The 19846-nt window shown below is 39.9% G+C and overlaps 1 protein-coding gene across 9 annotated transcripts in view; it reads right to left on the bottom strand.

The window, feature by feature from the left end:
- Window positions 1-19846, bottom strand: part of LOC132841761 (multiple PDZ domain protein) — a 36175-nt gene that overhangs the window by 7622 nt on the left and 8707 nt on the right. For 3 of the 9 annotated variants that reach the window (XM_060864266.1, XM_060864264.1, XM_060864262.1), the window contains exons 5-31: window positions 19494-19633; window positions 18697-18910; window positions 17997-18125; window positions 17060-17248; window positions 16422-16524; window positions 16053-16141; window positions 15582-15771; window positions 14999-15088; window positions 14843-14922; window positions 14402-14548; window positions 14142-14312; window positions 13638-13811; window positions 12911-13120; window positions 11197-11289; window positions 10273-10425; window positions 9251-9592; window positions 8847-8961; window positions 8435-8633; window positions 7972-8013; window positions 6224-6319; window positions 6054-6146; window positions 5671-5848; window positions 5297-5407; window positions 2450-2509; window positions 2096-2167; window positions 600-753; window positions 107-303 (exon numbers count right to left, since the gene is read on the bottom strand). In XM_060864266.1, coding sequence (XP_060720249.1) covers window positions 107-303; window positions 600-753; window positions 2096-2167; window positions 2450-2509; window positions 5297-5407; window positions 5671-5848; window positions 6054-6146; window positions 6224-6319; window positions 7972-8013; window positions 8435-8633; window positions 8847-8961; window positions 9251-9592; window positions 10273-10425; window positions 11197-11289; window positions 12911-13120; window positions 13638-13811; window positions 14142-14312; window positions 14402-14548; window positions 14843-14922; window positions 14999-15088; window positions 15582-15771; window positions 16053-16141; window positions 16422-16524; window positions 17060-17248; window positions 17997-18125; window positions 18697-18910; window positions 19494-19633 — 3831 coding nt within the window. The remainder of the gene's footprint in view (window positions 1-106; window positions 304-599; window positions 754-2095; window positions 2168-2449; window positions 2510-5296; window positions 5408-5670; window positions 5849-6053; window positions 6147-6223; window positions 6320-7971; window positions 8014-8434; window positions 8634-8846; window positions 8962-9250; window positions 9593-10272; window positions 10426-11196; window positions 11290-12910; window positions 13121-13637; window positions 13812-14141; window positions 14313-14401; window positions 14549-14842; window positions 14923-14998; window positions 15089-15581; window positions 15772-16052; window positions 16142-16421; window positions 16525-17059; window positions 17249-17996; window positions 18126-18696; window positions 18911-19493; window positions 19634-19846) is intronic. The other 6 variants (XM_060864263.1, XM_060864271.1, XM_060864269.1 and 3 more) reach the window with 6 other exon arrangements.

Consider the following 19846-nt stretch of genomic DNA (forward strand, 5'->3'; position numbering starts at 1 on the left):
GCGCTCTAGTGGATAGTTTATAGGAGACACATTCAGAGAGAGATGATGCGGTTTAAATTGCGTTTAAATCAGCATGTGACATATGTGTCTGAGCGCCAGGCCGTACCTCCAGTAGTTCATCACCTACAATGATGCGTCCATCTCTCCCAGCTGCTCCATTATGATCAATGCCTACTACAAACACACTCATTCTTGAGCGATCCTTGTTACCCGCCAGACTCAGACCTAAACCCCTTCTGCCCTTCTCCAGCTCGATCATATGCAACACACCGGGCAGACTCCCATAACGCTCGACCACCTTATCTGCTTGCACACAAAGTATTCACATATGATTTATGTTTAAAGTGGGTTTTATAGGTTATATACAGCAGAACAACCCCAGGGCTTTATTTTTGTTGATTCAACATTGTCTTTAGCACCTTCTAAACTTTTCTTTGTGGAGTATGTCAATAATCAGAGCAGGTTTAATACGTTAAAAATCACTTCATTCACTTTGTGGCTTAATATCCCGCTATGGTCCTTGTGTGATTCTAGTATGACCACACTGCCATCTGGTGGTGATCTGCGTGTCAGTGCAGAACTACTGAAACACAACTTACTCCAAGTGTATCCAAACTCATCTTCCTCTTCCTCCATCGTGTCACGAGAAAGCTGACCTGGAATCTCAGTCAGTGAGTCTGTGTCTGTCTCGCCTATGCGTGGCACCGAGAGAAACGGCATCGTTGGAGAAATTTTCCCTGGTTCTCGATTCAGCTGCCATAGCAACAAGAGAAAAGATCAATTAATGTATACTATTAATACATACAGATACATTACCATTTAAATTCAACTAAATGGAAATTGCAGATGATAGAAATATCATCTGAAAGCCAGAATCTGGAATCTGTTTATATACTGACACTTTTTTCCAATGATCTCTGAAAAAGATTTTAATGCAAGCAGATCATCCTCACCATCATCATCATCATTTTCCGAACAAAACAACATTTTACCTCCACATTGTTCACCAATGCCAGTGAAGTAAGCCTGAACTTACCACTGACATTTGCTACAATTAAAAAAAAACACAGATCAAGCAGACAAAATGAATACACATATAATGATGCAAAAGCCAGATTATTTAGGGGCAATTCCACAGTTATATAAAGTAAATTTCATGTAACCTCAACAGCTAGCAACTGGGCTAGGCGAACCCTATCATATATTTCCTCTGAGACACATGAAGCCAATCTGATTCTAGCTGCTGCTCATGCTGTGTCACAGGGCAGTACAAGAGTGTGGTGATCTAAAGCAGTGGTGATCTAAAGCAGTTCATCCCTCCTTCAAGGAGCATAAAACACATGTGCTACTTGATCATTTACCTTTGTCTGCATTAATGTACCTAACCAGATAAATATCTTTCCATATATTATATGGTTACATTAGCTACCACTAGTCAAGGGTAGTCTAGTCAGTTAGGTTTCCAGGCATCCGTAGCAAACACACCGGAGCTTCAACCTGCTAGAAGAATCACTAGATATCACTCCGGATGTTTATTATGATTACTGATTAGATGCACATACAGCTTGTTAAGCCCACTCCGAGAACCATGGCATGTTTTACTGTTGCAGGTCCAAGCTGTGGTCTCTAGCAATTAGTGTGTACTCGGTTTATTTGCCTGTGAACCGTTTCCCTTATCCGTATATTTTCTGAATTACCCCATGCTCTTGTTTCAGATGCTTATATTTTGTTAACCATTAACAAGCCACTGTGTATGAATCCTCTCAAGCAAAGAATCATCTAATATCCACGCATTCAATATCCAACTAAAAGAAATAAAAGAAATACACGACGGCTATAATTATGTTTCATTTTTTAAACATGGGTAACTGGAAATTGCCCTGTTATCTGGCAGCCCATTCTCAGTTATCACCTTACAATGAGTATCAAAATGACACGCAGAAACAGGAAGGTTGTAAAGGCCACATGCAAGTGTAGCCAATGTAAAAGACATAAATGATAAATTTCCTCACACACCATACATGTTAAATGGAGCAAGAACACACACGCACACACACACAAACACACACACACAGCCACACACTGAGGCACAAACCTTAAATGGAGTAGGGGTGAAAGGGTTAGTTGGGGAGAGACGGAGGAAAAGCCTACTGTGACTCTCAACATCCTACAAAGAAAAGAAAAAGAGCAAGCAGCACCCGTGAGGGAGACAGAGAAGATACAGAACAGAGAGAGAAAGAGAGAGAGAGAGAGAGAACGAAACACAAAGACTACAGACAAAGGATACACTGATATATACAGTACATTGCTATCCTGTATTCTGTTTAATTTAATTTTTTCGATTTAAGGTTAACCCAAAAAATATGAAGCACCTCCCCCTGCATGAACTTTCTGAAGGTAATTCAATCTAACTATATCAACATATTTCTTGACAATTCAAAATACTGACCTTGTTGTTGGGGTTTGTGACTCGCGCTGTTTTGCCCTCGACGGAGTCTGCTGCCGATGTCTGTTATACAAGTACAGTGATTAAATAAAAGATGGGAAAGCACTTTAAACAAGTCTGGAGCGGAAAGAGATTCTTCATTTATAACAGCTGCAATAACACTGTCAATGCGCCTCTCTAGCAGTATGTAACTCTCCAAACAAGGCCATCCAGCATAATTAAAGCGTTCTTTAATGGCAGACTGCTGGCAAGGAGTGGCTCTAGTGGTTTATCCTTCTTGTTTAGAGACTTTCAAATAATGAAGAGTTTTAGTGGCCATCTGCACAGAGGCAGCTGCAGTGGCGTGATATAGAGAGACTTACTGACTCCACATCTGGCTTGGGATTTTACAAACCTTACATTGAGCATCAAGTTACTTCACTGGCAAAATAAATAGAATCTGAGATAGACTGAACTCATATTGCCAAAAACCATTATGTGCTATTTAGAAACGCTGGAAAAGTTGAGAAACGATTTTTTCCTATTCGGTGTAATTTATGATAGTTCCTGTCCAGAATATTCCATAGCCAACATCTGGGACTAAGTTGTTTTACTTCATGGTCCCTTTGACTAGAAGTAAAACATGACGGAGCAGTTGCTGATAATGGAGTTGATTACTTTCCAAAAACAGCACAGCAAAAAAAGCGCTTTATTCTTTGTATACCAAAGCAATTTGCCAAAAATATTGATTTATGGTTTATTTCAAGAATGATGTGCCATACATTTGACCTGTTCGTACTTTTAATGTCACACCTTATCATTTCTTTATAGCAGCTGCTATATGTTCACTGACTACCCTCTTTCTTCCTCTGTCCTGAACTTAAGAATACAGAAAAAGAAACTTATCCCGTGACCAAGAATCCTGAAGACGTACTTTCCCATGTTGGAAAACTCTCACTGTTATACATGAGTCAGTTTTCTTCTGTTAAAGGTGGGGTCTCTGTTGTTTGAGAAATGCTTCAGAAAACTGCGTTGGGCCGCCAAACAAAACTAACGTGTAGCCAATGAGCAGAAAGGGGTGTGTCTTTTCAATATGGGCGGAGAGAGTGTTCAGTGCGCATGTGTGACATTAGCAAAAAGCAGTTTTAACATTGACATGATGGATAAAAACAAAGAAAGAAAGCGAAGAAAGGCTTATGATAAAGCAAGAAGTAGGACCCGTGTTAATATAGGATCAGCTTTCCAGCGCTGGAGAGAACTGAACGTCTTCCGCGTGAAGCGGAGATAAACCTTTTACGGTACAACACACAGTACTACAAAAACACATTTGTATTACCATAATATTACTCATTGAGTTCATTTATTGATAAAAATATCCCCTCGGTCAGCTGCCCCAACAGGTTCCCCCATAATACTTGTCTGGGTTATACTTGGGTTATACTTGTCTGGTGTATGTGTGGGGCGGAGCTATCAAAACAGGGGTGGGACCCATTTGGGTTAGGGGCGTGTTTGTTTTGGTGATTTCAAATGTCAACAGTGGCTTTCAAACAACAGATAACCCACCTTTAATGTTGATGGGTTTTTCTACAAATTCCTATGAAAATTGTAACGGTTATATACTGAAATGTGCTTATTTAAATTAAACCTTGCAGCCAGAACTACTTACAGGGTATCTCAGTGTATTGCTTTTATACACATGTGAACTGGGACAACCAAAGACATATTCACACACATTCAAAAAATGACACACATAGTGTTGCTCTAACCTGCGGTAGGGTGTTTTTAAAGCAGCCTGGCGCATTAGAGGTGCTGTTTAGCTGCAGAAAGGGAACAGGTGGCTTCTACAAGCACAAGACATTACGTTAAGGCACTACTAAATCCAAAACTACAGAGTGCAGGGCCAACAAATTACACAATGACTGCTCCACAGGACGGGAGTGGGAAACATCTGGACTGCGTTATCAAGTAAAACATGATAGTTATTTAAACTGAGTCTCAGAGTACTTATTACTGCTGTGAGGATAAAAAAAAAAAACAAATGCACTTTTAAAAATTGTACGTGAGAGACAACAAAGGGTCACTCTTCTTAAACCTGCAGATTTGACCTCCCTTCCTGCTAGAACACTCAAAATTTAATTGTTGGCTAATTTGTCATGCAATTTACCAGAACAGAGATGAACAGAAGATGAGGATAGAAAACCAAGGTAGAAAACGTGTAACGCAAATTAACCGCCGTGCTAATGGATGGAAGCTTTTTCTACAGATAAAGATGAAGACGTTACAGAGTTGGGTTGGCGAGATTTGGGGCAGGATGTGAGTAAGGGAGAGACAAGGTAAATGTGCTACACATCAAACTGAATAATCAGATTTGGACGTTCGAGAGGAATTAACCATTTTAAAGATCGGGTTTATGAGTTCAAAGCTTGTTTTAAGCTTGCTAGAAAGGCTGAGGTGGACATTTCCTGTCTAATATACTTTAATAGTCCCTTTCATTCCAGTTCATCTGCCATCAGAGCACTCCAAACCTGGAAGACCCCCAAATTTTCTCCATTAGTACGATAAATGAATTAAAGGGGTCATGGCATACCCTTTAAATAAAAAGCTTTGGCTTCTCATTAAGCTGTCGGTTCATTAGGAATAACAGATGTAATTGTGTACCTTAGATAACAGTAGTGTTTGAAATGGTGAGCACATTCACACAATTGTGAGCCTCATAATGGCTGATGCCACTGTATTGCTTTGTGAGAGGATAGCTGGTGAAACCTTAGCGGAAATGAGGACATCACGAAGAGCTGGAGTGTTTGTGTAGCAGAAACAACTGATGAATGTGTTTGTGCGTGTGTGTGTGTTCGCCTAAGTGTAATCACTGACCCTGGGCCGGTTGATAATGCTCTGTACCAGGAACACAACAGGGTTGCCAGCTTTACGAATGGCATCTACAGCTTGCTCATGACTGGCGTCTCGCAGATCTACACCATCCACCTGAAACCCACACAGAAATATAAATATAAAAATGTAGAACACGTTACAATTGTGTATTTCTTTGAAAACATCTTTAAATTTGATCAACACTTCTGTATCCTTGTGTCATAAAATTTCAAGGAAGGAGTGCTGGTACTAGCTGCTGTGATAGTTTACTTCCTGTTCCTGTGTAATGTGTAAAGTCATACCTGCAATTGTTCTTACTGCAATAATGTACGATCAAAAGCTTATAGCAGATGTGTGTATGTGTGTGTTTGTGTTACCTGTACAATTCTGTCTCCTGTTTTCAGAGTTCCGTTGTGTCCTGCGGGGCTGTCTTCAAGGATGTGCTTGATGAAGATCCCCCTCATCACTTCTCCATTGTTTAGGCGACTACCCATGCCCCGCCCACCAACAATGCTGATACCCAGAGATTTTCCAGCCTCCCTGTAGAGCTCCACCCTTTACACACACACACACACACACACACACACACACACACACACACACACAAATATTTTTAATATTACCTTCACAAAATGTGCTGTATCCCAATTTGCTTAGCTCTGGATATACTTCTATGTGTGTTTAATTGTGTCTCATGTAGCTGTGTGTGTGTGTGTGTGTGTGTGTGTGTGCGTGTGTGTGTGTGTGTGTGTGTACTCACTTCCTTGGTTGGTTCCAGTTGCTGAAGTTTGCTGTCTGTAGTTCACTCTCCTCCCCTTCTCCATCCTCTCTCTCAGGAAGCTCTGCTACAGACCTGAATATATATGAACTATTAACTGAAGCTCATTTTGCTAAAGCAAATTTTTTATGCATTAATACAGGTGTTATTACCTTGGTGTCTTTAATGCATCCATGGTAAGGGCATCATCCTTGGCCTGCTTAAGAGCCTTGTATTCCTCTAAATATTCCCCTGGGACATAGGTAATGCTGTAAAACATGGACAATGGCATGGATTCAAATCAACCTTATCACATGTATGGAAACACTACAGACACACAGATGCACACACACAGACACACACACACTATCTCTCTAGTATCCTTAAGCTATTAGAAATGTCATCATCATCATAGTATTAAAAATACCCCAAAGACAAAGTGAACACCTTATTATAATAATTCTTTAAGTTGTGAGGTGATCTTGTGTTGGATATTAAATTATAACCTTGTAAATTAATTAGTATTCAGTGGCATGCTTGTCTTTGAACAAGCATGGTCTGGATTTAATTAGTTTTCTGCACATCACAGCCCAAAGTGTGATTGCTAATGTCTTGAAAAACTAGCCATGCCATGTTCCTGTGCAACAAAACCTTAGGTAGAAGAAGATTTTGTTGACATGTCAAATACACATGCGTTTCAAAATTCCTAAACTAATTAAAGAGCCACTTTGGTAAGAGGACTTGGTTCAGAAATAAAATCAACAATCGACTGCTTTGGAAGGCTTTTAAATTGAACAGAAAGATGACAGATCTAACAGAAGTGATTCAAATCCCATTTTAGTGGTAAAGTACAGCATGCGAGCACATGACAAATGACACGACAAAGTTAATACAAATTAAATGAACCTGAGATAAGAAAAGTGAGATGAATAAAAGTTAAAACAAGTGAAATGAATTGGCACTAATAGAAGTCAAATGATTCAGGGTTAAGAAAAGTGAAATAAATCAGAGCTAAAAACAAGTCAAATGATTCAGGGTTAAGAAAAGTGAAAGGAATCAGAGCTAAAAGAAGTCAAATGATTCAGGGTTAAGAAAAGTGAAATGAATCAGAGCTAAAAGAAGTCAAATGATTCAGGGTTAAGAAAAGTGAAACGAATCGGAGCTAAAAGAAGTCAAATGATTCAGGGTTAAGAAAAGTGAAATGAATCAGAGCTAAAAGAAGTCAAATGATTCAGGGTTAAGAAAAGTGAAATGAATCAGAGCTAAAAGAAGTCAAATGATTCAGGGTTAAGAAAAGTGAAATGAATCAGTTTACTAAAGTGAAAGGAAAGAGTGACGTAAATGAGAGTTGAGAAAAGAGGGATACACTGGGGTTAAGAAAAGTGAAACGAATTCAAGTTAAGTGAATCACAGTTGATTAAAAAAAAGTCTATCAAACACCATGTGGTTTCTCAATCCCTCAGGCTTATATGAGTTGGTGAGTATATTAAGAAAGAGAGCACAGTGATAGTAGTTAAAAGGATGCCATCAGACACACAACTGCATGCTAGGTGTTTGTTGAGTTATGGATAGATTGTAAGTAGTTACATTTTGGCAATGTGATTATCCAGATATGTGCAACAGAGTCATCGAATCAGAATCTGAATCTAATCACTAGGACTAATTAGATTTATCTGCAAAGTACAGCTATTAAGCTTCATAAGACAAAACGTCCTACCATGCAGGTATGTGGCTCTGTATAAGGTTCCATTTATGATGGAATTAAAGTTACTGTATTGGCAATTTGGGGTATATAATGAGAATATATTTGCTCTAATAATATGGATAATCTTGAGCACACAAAAAGAATGAGTTAGACATGCAGTGATACAGACACACCCAAATCACGAGTGTGCACTCGATAGGAGTTAGACATACTCACATATAAAAGGGGCAGAGCTCCTCATCCGGAGCAACTGAAGATCTAGAAATGGTGAAATGTGTTTAAGTGCTGCTGCTGATACAGGAGTTTAAGTCAGCAGCACTTGTGCAACTAAAGTGTGTTTCATAATTCAACCAATCCTCTTGCAAAGTCACAGAAACCATGAAAGTATAAAAGTTTCTGCAAGCTTAAAGTGTTTAAATTGGATCCTGATAGAAATGAGCTTTGTTTTAAATAGACTGGTATAACGGATAAATTGCAGTACTAAATGCTAATACATATACAAAAATAAGCACTAATAACAATATGTGTTGGATTGTCTGTGATTTATAATAGAGCAAAAATATTTTGGAGACATATTTCATGTGTACACTTTTAGAAATGCAGACTTTTTACGTGTTGTGTTTTAAATGGCCACACGGTCATTGGTAAAGCTTTGGGAATATATGCATGACTTCCTCACCCCATGTCAGATCCGATGAGTGAGTGTCTGCGCAGCATGGCCCGTGCCTGTGCATTGGTCAGGTTCCCGGTTGCTTCGCCGTTGATGGCGAGAATGAGATCTCCAACTCTTAAGCGTCCATCTCTGCTTATGGCCCCACCATGGATGACACTGCGGATCAGCATACCCACACCGTCCTTCACTGTGCTCACTGTCATTCCTGGAACAGAAGTCATTTGACATGCGTCACCTGTGCTGCTGGTACAAAACATGAGTCTTGCTGCTTCACTTCATAGCAGAGCAAATAAATATATGGAATTTATATCAAAATTATATATGTGAATATATTTGAGAATTATTAAGACAAATCTAATACGTCTAACTTTAAAAAAAAAGGATATTTATGGTTATCTGAGCTTAATAAATAACAAACCTAAACTTGAGTTGCCCTTGACAACAGTGATGGTCCTCTCAAAATTGCTCCCTGGGGTCATTTCTTGTTGATCGGTTTCTTCCTCTTGAGTTTTATCCATTGGGAAATCATCTTCCTAAAGGTTTTGCACAGAAACACAAAAATCACACCAGGAGAAACACAAAAATTACTGCTCAAGGCAAGGTCATGTGGTCCGGAGAGAGGTGAAAACTACCTGGAAGGTTCTAAAGTAAATATAGTTTCTAACGGGATGGACAGGGAAGGAAAAAGGAAAGTATGGTTATAGAGAGCAGAACTGTTTTATCTGTGCTTTGGGCCAATTTGTGGTAATAATTTCTCTCCTCTCTCCTTAAAACAACAAACGTTGACTGATAGTTGGAAATATGAAATGCAGAACTCTTTACCTCCTCCTGAGAAGCAACAACATAACCAACTTCATGCACATGCCCTTGGATCTCTGGCATGATCAGTCCTGTTTCTCGATATAATGGCAGTGTAAGCTCATCTTCTTTACAAGTGAAAGCAGGGTGTGCTCTACAAATCCCAGCTTTTGACAGCGTTGGGTCCATGGAGTCCATTCTCTTCAAATCATGTTCCATAATCAGACTTGAGTGGGTGAAGCCAACTCTTACTGTCCCTGGTTCAAGCCTTACAGATGTTCCCTTCTCCTCAGGAGAAAATGGCTCTTCGATTTCAGATGACGTCATGAAAGGATACTCCATGAATGAATCCAGGACGGGGTTTCTCTAGATAAGACGACACGTTTACTTCACACTACAGCACGAGCTTTATGATCCCAAGTACAACCTGATGTAAGGCTGATAATCTTCTAATCAACACCTGGGCTGATGATGCAGTGAAGTTTGTTCACAAACCAATGGAGGATAAATGACAATAATCACACAGGCCAAATATCCCCATTACTAGCTCTGGCAGGGTTTCAGACAGCTATAACATAGCTGCATTTCTCTAACTGATTCAGCAAAGGCTCTGCATTAAATTTCAACAGTAACCAAACCCACGAGGACCAATAAAGTCTCAAATAAAATCAGGGTTGATGGGCCTTACTGCAATATAGCTCCAAATGTCGGCACAGAGAGCCATTATACAGGAGACAAAACGCAGGCTGAAGTGTTTCCTGGGAATGGGAGGTGGGAATGGGCTGCTTTAGATAATGTCACTCAGTGGGTCATGGGGGTCGTTTGGGTGAGAGAGGGATAATTTGGTGAGGGGATTGAGGCTTTCAAATGATGATACACTAGCTGATGTGCACCCCAGAGGACAAAGTGGGTGGCATTAAATTACTAGGGCATGGCTCTATCAGGAAAATAGTAGGGTTCATAATGCAACATGCAGAGATTAAAAACTACTAGCTCAACTCGCTACGTTGTGCTAAAATAAATATACTTTGCTTGGCTATAAATACCTGAGGGGTGGAGACTTGCATGGCCATCTGATAGGTGAGGTCTGCACTGCAGGCGCTTCCGTGAAGAGCGATCATGGACGCCTGAATCGTGTCGTCTTCCTCACCGTCGTGATGAAACTTCTCTTCTGACAAGTCCACGTCACTAGTGTCAATCTGGAATATGTCGGTCGTGCTTATCAGATTCGATCTTAAGCATATTTACACCAAGGCTTCCAGGATAAAACTGTGTCTGTTTCCTTTTGTTATTTCGTAGCGTGTGCAGAATTTTATATCGTCTCATATAGATGTAGATTGTTCATTTGAGCATTGCTGTATGTTATGATCCTGAAGCCTAATTCCCAACAAAATTTCTACTTAGTCTAATCAAATTTCATGTTGCCTTGCACTAGTAACTTCCTTCAAAGTGTCAGGATGTCAAAAATGATTTTTGTATAAAAAATGACATTTATATAACACCGTGACAGTAATTCGAATCACAGGGTTATATAAATGCACGTGTTCGAATCCGTTGTCGTTGCCTATAGGATCGACCCGTTCACGAGGATGCTCTACATGCCTACAGATAACAATAAATGAATTTTAACAACACCATTATCTAAGAAAAGCATATCATCACTGATGACTGTTTGATAAACTCTTTCTACATAAAACCCAAAACATAACCCAAAACATGAAATAACTTGCTCTGTGAACGTTCCATCGCATAAGCGCTAACAAAGTATGACATGGTATAAAAATGATCTATAAATCGCTATTGTTGATAACTGTTTGATTTCTGGACATGCTGTTACAGGAAAATAATCAACTTCACGGTGATCAGTATCTCTGATTCGTCACAACGCCATGATGTTGAAAGTTTGCCTGTAACAACACAACCCTTAATTATGAAGGATTTCGCTGACAACATGTCCCATGAGCACTGACCATTACTGGCTCAGCGCGGAATAAGACTTCTTCCTCCTCCTCATCCTCATCTCTCTCCATCCGCGACAGAGCCGAGAAGATAGAGGAGGGAGTCTGTGAAAAGAGCGCTGTGAAAACTTATCGGAACAATTAGCACATGTACAACTCTTCCTGACAAACCGGAGGATGTTTAATGCGTTAGATAGCTTTGGATTTAGAAGAATTATTTGATTAATAGTCATGTTTGATTGAGTAAATTAGTAGTGCAAGGCATGTTAGATAGAAGACTAATTCTAATTCTGATCACTGCCGGCTGAGTTGATTTTTAATTTGATTTGGGTTCTAAACTTCAGACAGTGGATTTGTTGGAAATTTAGTAAAGAGAAATAAAGATGTGTTATCGCGGATCTTTCTCGTTCTCTGGATCTTAGCCGTGTGTCGTGTGAGCTTCAAAGTATTACTTTTACTTTCAACAAAACTGCAGTTCTGTGAAAGGCTTTAGGACAGTGAAGTGAAATATTGGCATAATATTAGAAGAATAAAACAGACGTCCCAACAATTAAACTGTGGGACACAAAGTTGATTAGCACATAATACTAAGGGGCTTTTTACACCTGGTCACTTCATGAGTTTTCTGTGATCAGATCCGATCGTAAAAAAGACCAGGTCTAAATGCTCTTCGAAACGGATGCCCTTTCGAGACGGATATAAATCCGATCGTTCAAACCACTTCAGGAGGTGGTCTGGGACGCATTTTAGATGAAACTGGACAGGTGTAAATGAATGTGGTTGTTCAAGCCACATATCTCAGTGCTATACTCCTCCCAAACGGAAGTACGCCACTCACAAGTGATCTTTCACCCAGGTGTCTCGTTGGGGCTTAAAATGCACTGCTGCCGCCAGCGAAAATGCAGCAAACAAAATGCTGTTTGTTGTAGCATAACCGTCGTAACAAGTTTTTACGTCTTCTTTTTGATTGCACTCTGAAAACCGCATACACCAAAGCGTGTTCCATTTCAATTACCCCGGAAATGAGGTCAAATATATTTGCATAGAATATAGGGAGTAGAAATTCAGTTTTAACAAATCAGATAGCTATCGGATCAGAGAAAACACATGAAGTGACCAGGTGTAAAGGCCCTTAGATAGAATCAGGTGTACTCTAAAAAACAATCTTTGATAAGATCTAGTCCCATTTTATGTCTTTTCTTCAGAAATGTTTAGGCTTCTTTTTGTTTCTGGTATTGCTAATATCGCTAGGATATTGCTTCCTTTTATTGTCTGTAAACGTGAAGTTTTACGTTTTTGTCTAAACGACTTAAAATGTTCAATTGCCAAAAATGTCACTGGGAGAAAATTCCAAATAATATTTCAACACAAAATTCTGCCAATGTTGATGACAACCCACCATTTGCGTAGTCCTTGAGAGAATAAGAGTCTGCATGCGTGTAGGGGAGGAATGCAAAAAATTATACCGCTATGAAAAAACCATGCGAAATCTAAACTCTGCTTTTGCTGAATAATCCACGCACATCAAAATCGTTTTTGCTCAAATGAAGCAAAAACACTGAGCTTTAAATTTCAGGCACATGCAGGGCTCCATGGAATATTTAAAGATCCAGTAGAAGAATCGGGTTACTGAAGCACAGGCATCAATAGCAGAAAGAAGCATGCCCGTAGACATACACACACACACACACTCATTAATATTCATAAAAGTATATCTATGTCTTACAGGCAGTGGTTTGGCTACTCCGATGTGGACGGTGCCTAAGCTTGCCCCCTTCAGTGCCTGAACTGCCTCCTCCAAACTGGCACTCTCAAGGTTCATGCTGTTGACATACATCAGTCGGTCTCCTGGCAACAAACGTCCGTCGAGTTCAGCTACACCTTCAGGCACCAGAGATCTGATCACGATCACAGTCTTAGCTGGGTCCATAGGATCCTTTACACACACACACACAGTGAGGACATGTTTTATGTTAGGAGCTTTCTAAATAATTCAGGAATGTTCAGCATTTGTTGAAAAAGGCGGGTTTAAAGAGCTGCGTTAATTTTAAAACTGAGCAAAAAAGAACAGCCTCAATCTGCATTCATGCTCATTGTGGTAATTCTGTTAAAATTCTAATTCTATCCAATAACATGGTAGATAATGAAATGTTATTTAATGTTAGAACTTCTTGTTTAAGGCTCCAAAATGTACCTGGACTGTAATAGACATATCATATATTAAGGGGAAAATACACCTTCGCTGTTAACTTTAATGCTAAGACTAATTCAAGCCATAATGTCCCATTCTCTATACTCAGACTACTCACTGCATCAGTTTTAGCTTCTAGTTTATTTCAGACCTCGCCTGTAGTCACAGTTATATCCTTTCAAATCAGGTGTCGCTATTCAAATCCCCTAAGACCCGCTAACTCTGTTTATCACAACCACTATGACGCTTATCTTTCTCTTACCTGGTAGTCTAGGATGCTAAAACCCAGTCCACGTTCTCCTTTCTCTAGCTCGATGTCCTGGATCTCTGACTCCCACATTGCTAATGAGGTTCCCACAGTCTCTTCTGGCACAAGATCCCTTAGGCTCGTCTCTGATTCTCCAGGCAGCAGGAAGTCTTCATCATGATCGAACTCCTTAAAAAAAAAGACACAATCTCTACATATTTAAAATAGAAGTGAAAAACAATCCTATATTTGGTGTCTTGTTTCTCAGCTCTCCTGGTGTAAGTCTCTCTGCGTTAGCGTTAGGGTTGTAATCTGGCCACCTGTATAACATAATCGGATCTAATCCATCCGAGTGCAAATTAGGCGGCTATTAAACTGGACTGGTTTTAAAGGTGAATGCATGAACGAGCTGAAAAGAAAACCTGAAATGCTCCAAACAGAATTGTTTGCTAGTAAAAGGTACTAGGTTTTAAGTAGTACCTATTCATACATTTCTAATAACACAACCATTTGTTATACCTCTTCTGTCAACCGTGGAGCCACTTCTTCCGGCCGTGGTTGGCCAGACTGACTGTCAGTCAAGGGCAAAGGGGCGGGCCTACAGCAGGCCAGGTACACACACACGGGCAGCTCCTTCAAAATGGTCACTACCTCCTTATGTGTCTTATCTCTAAGAGGTATACCATTCACCTATACACAAACAAAAAAAAGGACACTACTGATGTCAGTAATAAAGATGAGAATGTTGATATTGTTGATGGGTTTGAGTGGAACCGCACCTCCAGGAGTTCGTCTCCGCTGTAGAGCTTTCCAGAACGTCCTACAGGTCCCTCGGGTAAAACCGAGCATATGTAGTGGTGACCAGAATTTGCTTCCAAACTGATCCCCAGTCCACTGTTCTCACTAAATTTCTCTACCTGTACCACCTACACACACATACACACACATACTGTAACTGCTGTCATTCATAAAAAAAAAAAAAACTCTCAAAACCGTAGATCATTAAATCACTGCCGGTTCATGAGCTCCGTTAAGTACGCTGGAAATAATCATTGCAGAAGTTACATAATTTAAATGTACAAATCTACCATTTATTTAATTTTATGTTTTGGATTCGTGAAGATTGTTGTGCTCTCGTGTCTTGTATGTTTTTGCAGCATTTCTAAAAAAAAAAAATTTGAATAACTTACAATGGTATGAAACTGAGAAAAATTACTCACAATAACTTCATTGCTAGGACTCAAAGCATTTTGCCATTTCTTCATCAGCTCCTCTTCTTCATCGTCGTTCAGTTTGATACCTGCAGAAAATCCACAGAATTTCAGAAATGAACATACTAATAAAGATGAGCTACAATTGTCAAAAACATAGTTTACCTTTCTTTCGTTCGGATGTGCGCTGCGAATAAGCAGCAGCGGCTACATGTCTGGATGATTCCATCGTGTCTGGAAACATCATGGCCACACCTAAACAATCAAAACAAATGTAATATCTATATACTCATTGATGTTTCACCAACAGAAATCTGATCTTCCCGCTATCTGTACACACAATGATGTGCTTATGACTGGGCTGTGTTTTCCTCTCCTCCTGTGCCTCAGTAATCACAGGCTAGGAGAGGAAAAGATGATGGGATGAGTAAATGAGTAAACTCCAGACTGGGTTTGGCTATGTCTAAATCTAATGTGGTAATTATGGTTGAAAAAAAAAAAAAAAGCAAGTGTTCACAGGCACATAAACACACATGTACACCCGCACAAAAAAAATTAAGACACTCTCCTTTTACAGACCTACAATGAAGAATTAATACGTCACTCTGGAGTAAAGGAAAGTGATCATTTCATTTGAAAAGATCTTATTAATATACACTGAGGAGAGATTCGTTGTCGGTTGCAGATCTGACCGACCGAGGCTGTTCGGCTATGAGCCATCTACACATCTATTTGATATTACGGTTACCGTGCATGCTGTCAGCGGAGACACACTCCTGTCTTGGTTTAGCCTCGGTGGTCGCAGGTATGATCGGCAGGAGAGTGTCTTCTGGTCTAAAGCCATGGCGAACAAGTCTGAGATGGACTGTTTGACCGGTGTGGCGTAAGAGCTCCACTGCCTGCTGATTGGTGTAGCTCTGTATGTTCACACTGTCCACCTGCAGAAAGCAAAAAAAAAACAAAACATAAAAACAACACAAAAACATGATCAAGACCAGAACTGAAGAGCTGTTTTTGTCAAGAAATGCCTGCATCTGCTTTTGTACATGTATAATCTAAGACAGACATCACTCTCTCTTTCTCTCTCTCTCTCTCTCTCTGCAATACAACAGAACAATACTGAGACAATGCTTTGTGGCTTAAACATTTCTGAATGCCATTTCTGATAAGCCAAGAGGTTAGTTTCTTGAATTTTTTAAGCCTAAGCTTAAAGACTCACAGCTATGATCTGATCTCCAACGTGGATGCGGCCATCCTGCTCCACGGTACTTCCTGCAGTGATGCTCTTCACAAATATCCCAGAGGCCTCTGCGACAAATTGCACACAGCACAACATAAGCAAAGAATAACACTAGGGAAGCTGAAAGAAGAGATTAGCACCACCAGGGAGCAAGAAATAAATGAGTTAACTCCAACGAGCTGAGAATAACTCAAGTTAAACGCTAAGCGCAGCAGAATGCACTCTTTAAAACTCAGTGGCTTATTGCTGTATTATGTTAATCTCAGTAATGACCTGACAAAAAAATTAAAAGCATAACAAAGTCCGTAAAAGTATAACAGCAAATCTGCCTGTACTGTATAAACTCACCGGAGTTCTTGTCTCCAATATATCCTGCGATGGTGATGCCGAGACCCTGAGTGTTCTTTGTCAGACTTACATCGAATGCATCCGTCTCCGCTTCTTCAATGTCCTGCCAGAAAATTACGGAGGAACAGATTGGTATATGGAATCCTGTCACATAATATATGAGTGTTTCTCAAAAACATTACAACTCTAGCTACTAATGAGCACATAGACAAGACAGTACACACATGTATCAGCCTTAGTTCTAGCTTATATAAGATCAAATATGTGTCTTATTATCTGTAACAAGACATTCTTTATAAGTTAATTACTCATGGGCAGCAAAGAATTGGTAAACTCATTTGTATAAACTGCTGCTTTTCTAATGAGACTTTTCTTCCTTTTTTTCCATCTTCTACACCGTGTTGATGCTGAGAACACAGCTGATTTTATTGGGTAAACATTTTGGTACAAAACATAGCGAAGCATCCTCAACGAGGTTGATTATTATAAGATAACAACCCAAAATCCAAAGTGATGCGTACCTCTTTTATTTATTAAAGTACGGCACACACGTTTACAGTTATGTTTAATATTGTGGAACAGCAATGCAACTGGAGAGTGTCTGAGTAATGGCATGTTCAGGCATCCTTCAGGTTCACCTGTTGCTCAGTAACTGTTGGCAGGGCTACAGGTGCAGGGGAAGCATCATCCACGGTTGCTCTGGTGATGAGCAGTTTGACTCTGTTGCCACACTGCCGCAGCACCTGAGCAACCTGCTCACTGCCCAAACCGTACAGGTCAGTGTCCCCAATACGCAGGATGTGATCGCCACTGCGTAATCGACCATCCTGTAACAGAGAGTGAGTGAGAGAGACAGAATTTAATAAGACCATTACTTTTATTTATAGGTGGGGTCTCCGTTGTTTGAGAAATGCTTCAGAAAACTGCGTTGGGCTGCCAAACAAAACATAAACAAAACTAACGTGTAGCCAATGAGCAGAAAGGGGCGTGTCTTGTCAATATGGGCAGAGAGAGTGTTCAGTGCGCATGTGTGACATTAGCAGAAAGTGGTTTTAACATTGACATGACGGATAAAAACAAAGAAAGAAAGCGAAGAAAGGCTTACGATAAAGAAAGAAGTAGGACCCGTGTTAATATAGGATCAGCTTTCCAGCACTGGAGAGAACTGAAGGTCTTCCGCGTGAAGCGGAGATAAACCTTTTACGGTACAACACACAGTACTACAAAAACACATTTGTATTACCATAATATTACTCATTGAGTTCATTTATTGATAAAAATATACCCTCGGTCAGCTGCCCCAACAGGTTCCACCATAATACTTGTCTGGGTTATACTTGGGTTATACTTGTCTGGTGTATGTGTGGGGCGGAGCTATCAAAACAGGGGTGGGACCCATTTGGGTTAGGGGCGTGTTTGTTTTGGTGATTTCAAATGTCAACATTGGCTTTCAAACAACAAAGACCCCACCTTTAACATGTATATCATTTATTACGCAAGATATGGTCTAAATATCGACCGCATCAGTGAACACAGGCAGCGTTATTACTCCTAGTATAGAATGCTTAACCTTACCTTATCAGCAATCCCACCAGGTAGAATAGTCTTGACAATGACACCTGTGGTTTTACCCCCGACGATGCCAAAACCCAAACCGGTGCCGTCATTGACTAGCTCTATGGTCTCCACCTGTGTCCAGTGAGTCTGCACAGGATAATAACAATACAGCAATAAAAGCAGTTCATATGCTAACCTAATTTACAAGCACAGTTATCTGATAGAAAGAAACAACCTAAATAACCAAAACCTAAAAGGAACCAGACAAGCCCAGGCATGCTAAAGTAATTTATTGTGGATTTTTCCTGTTAAAAAGTGTAAATATAGCTGTAGAAGCGAATTAATGACTCAGGAAATAGACTGAAAGGAAAACAGATGCATGGACAGGTGGGCACACAAATAAACCCTGCATTAAAAATAAATGAGGATAGAAGGATGGATAGATGGATAATTAAGTGGATTAATAATTAAGAAAATAAAATTGCTTAATGGAAAATTGGTGTATGAATAGAGGATTAGATACATAAATACATGGTTGGTTGGATGGGGCAATGGATGGATAGTTGATATAATTAATTATAAGCATACATTTAAGTGGTTTAATAGGATTTATGATTATGTAACCACGTTTATCATTACATGAAACCTATCTGATTGTGCATGAATCTATATATATGTGTGCGTGTGTGTGTGTGTTTGTGTGTGCAGGCTATCTCACCCCACTTGAATGTGCAGACAATGTACTAGCAGCACTGGGTGTTCTGGACACCACTGGGCTGGAAAGCTGAGGTATTGCCCCTCTGGCAACCGTAATCTGTACATGCTCAGATGCTCTTTGCAGCAGCGCAATTGCCTGCTGATGGCTGATGTTCAGGTCCAGTGGCTGTCCATTTATCGCCAGGATCTGATCTCCTTCCTTTAGCTTCCCATCACTGATAAACAAAGCACACAAATAACATGCAGCATGCACCTGGTCCAAACACAAATGCTTGATAAGACCTAATCTTATTGCCAAGACCTGAGTTTGCTCTTTCAGAGGGTCATCGCTTTTTTCTGCATGTGAGAGAAATAAGCTAGGAAAAAACTGAACTCAGAACAGTCGAGCAATTTATTGCTGGATTTTATTTCAGTAATTTATTGCTCAGGTCCTACTGAGCAATAAATTATTGCTGACCTCCTTCCCTTCACCAACACTGTGGCCAGAAAAACATGCATGTCCCAAGATAGATACACTGTAATAATTTATTTTCATGACCATTTAGCCTGCCTTCACTGCTACACAAAGGAGTGAGATATTAAGGAACAAAGCTGCTCTCTCCACTGAAAGCTGCAAGGCTGGTTCTCATAATGTCTTTTCACAAGAAAAAGGAATATTGAGGGGAAAAATTTCAGAAGTCAGCAGTTCCGGTGCAGCAATTTAAAGCTCTCATCTCAGAGTGGCAGGCTAATATAATAGTGTTCTGTTACAACATGTAGGTAATATATGGCCTTATTTGTGTTTGAGACAGCCATTACCAGTATGCAACACTCCCTGTCTGGATTTCCTGTACGAAAATGCCAAGTTCTCCTCGGTTCTCATTTCTCAGTCCAACCACGCTAAAGCCCAAGCCTCCTGATACCGGCTTCACCAAGTCAACGTGAGTTACGTACCGACCCTGTTCAGAAATAAGCACACATAAACACAATAAACACACATATGTACAAATACGTGCTTAAATAATCCAAAACATAAGAAGTGGTTAAGACGTTTGTGCTTTTGATTGGAATTTCAAATCCGAACGCAAGATGCCACAGTTGGGCCCTTGAAGAAGTGTCTTTAACACTCAACTTCATGACTGTATTGTATTCTAACTGTAAGTAATAATAAA

Source organism: Tachysurus vachellii, chromosome 2 (genome assembly GCF_030014155.1).
Source record: "Tachysurus vachellii isolate PV-2020 chromosome 2, HZAU_Pvac_v1, whole genome shotgun sequence".
Classification (NCBI taxonomy): Eukaryota; Metazoa; Chordata; class Actinopteri; order Siluriformes; family Bagridae; genus Tachysurus; species Tachysurus vachellii.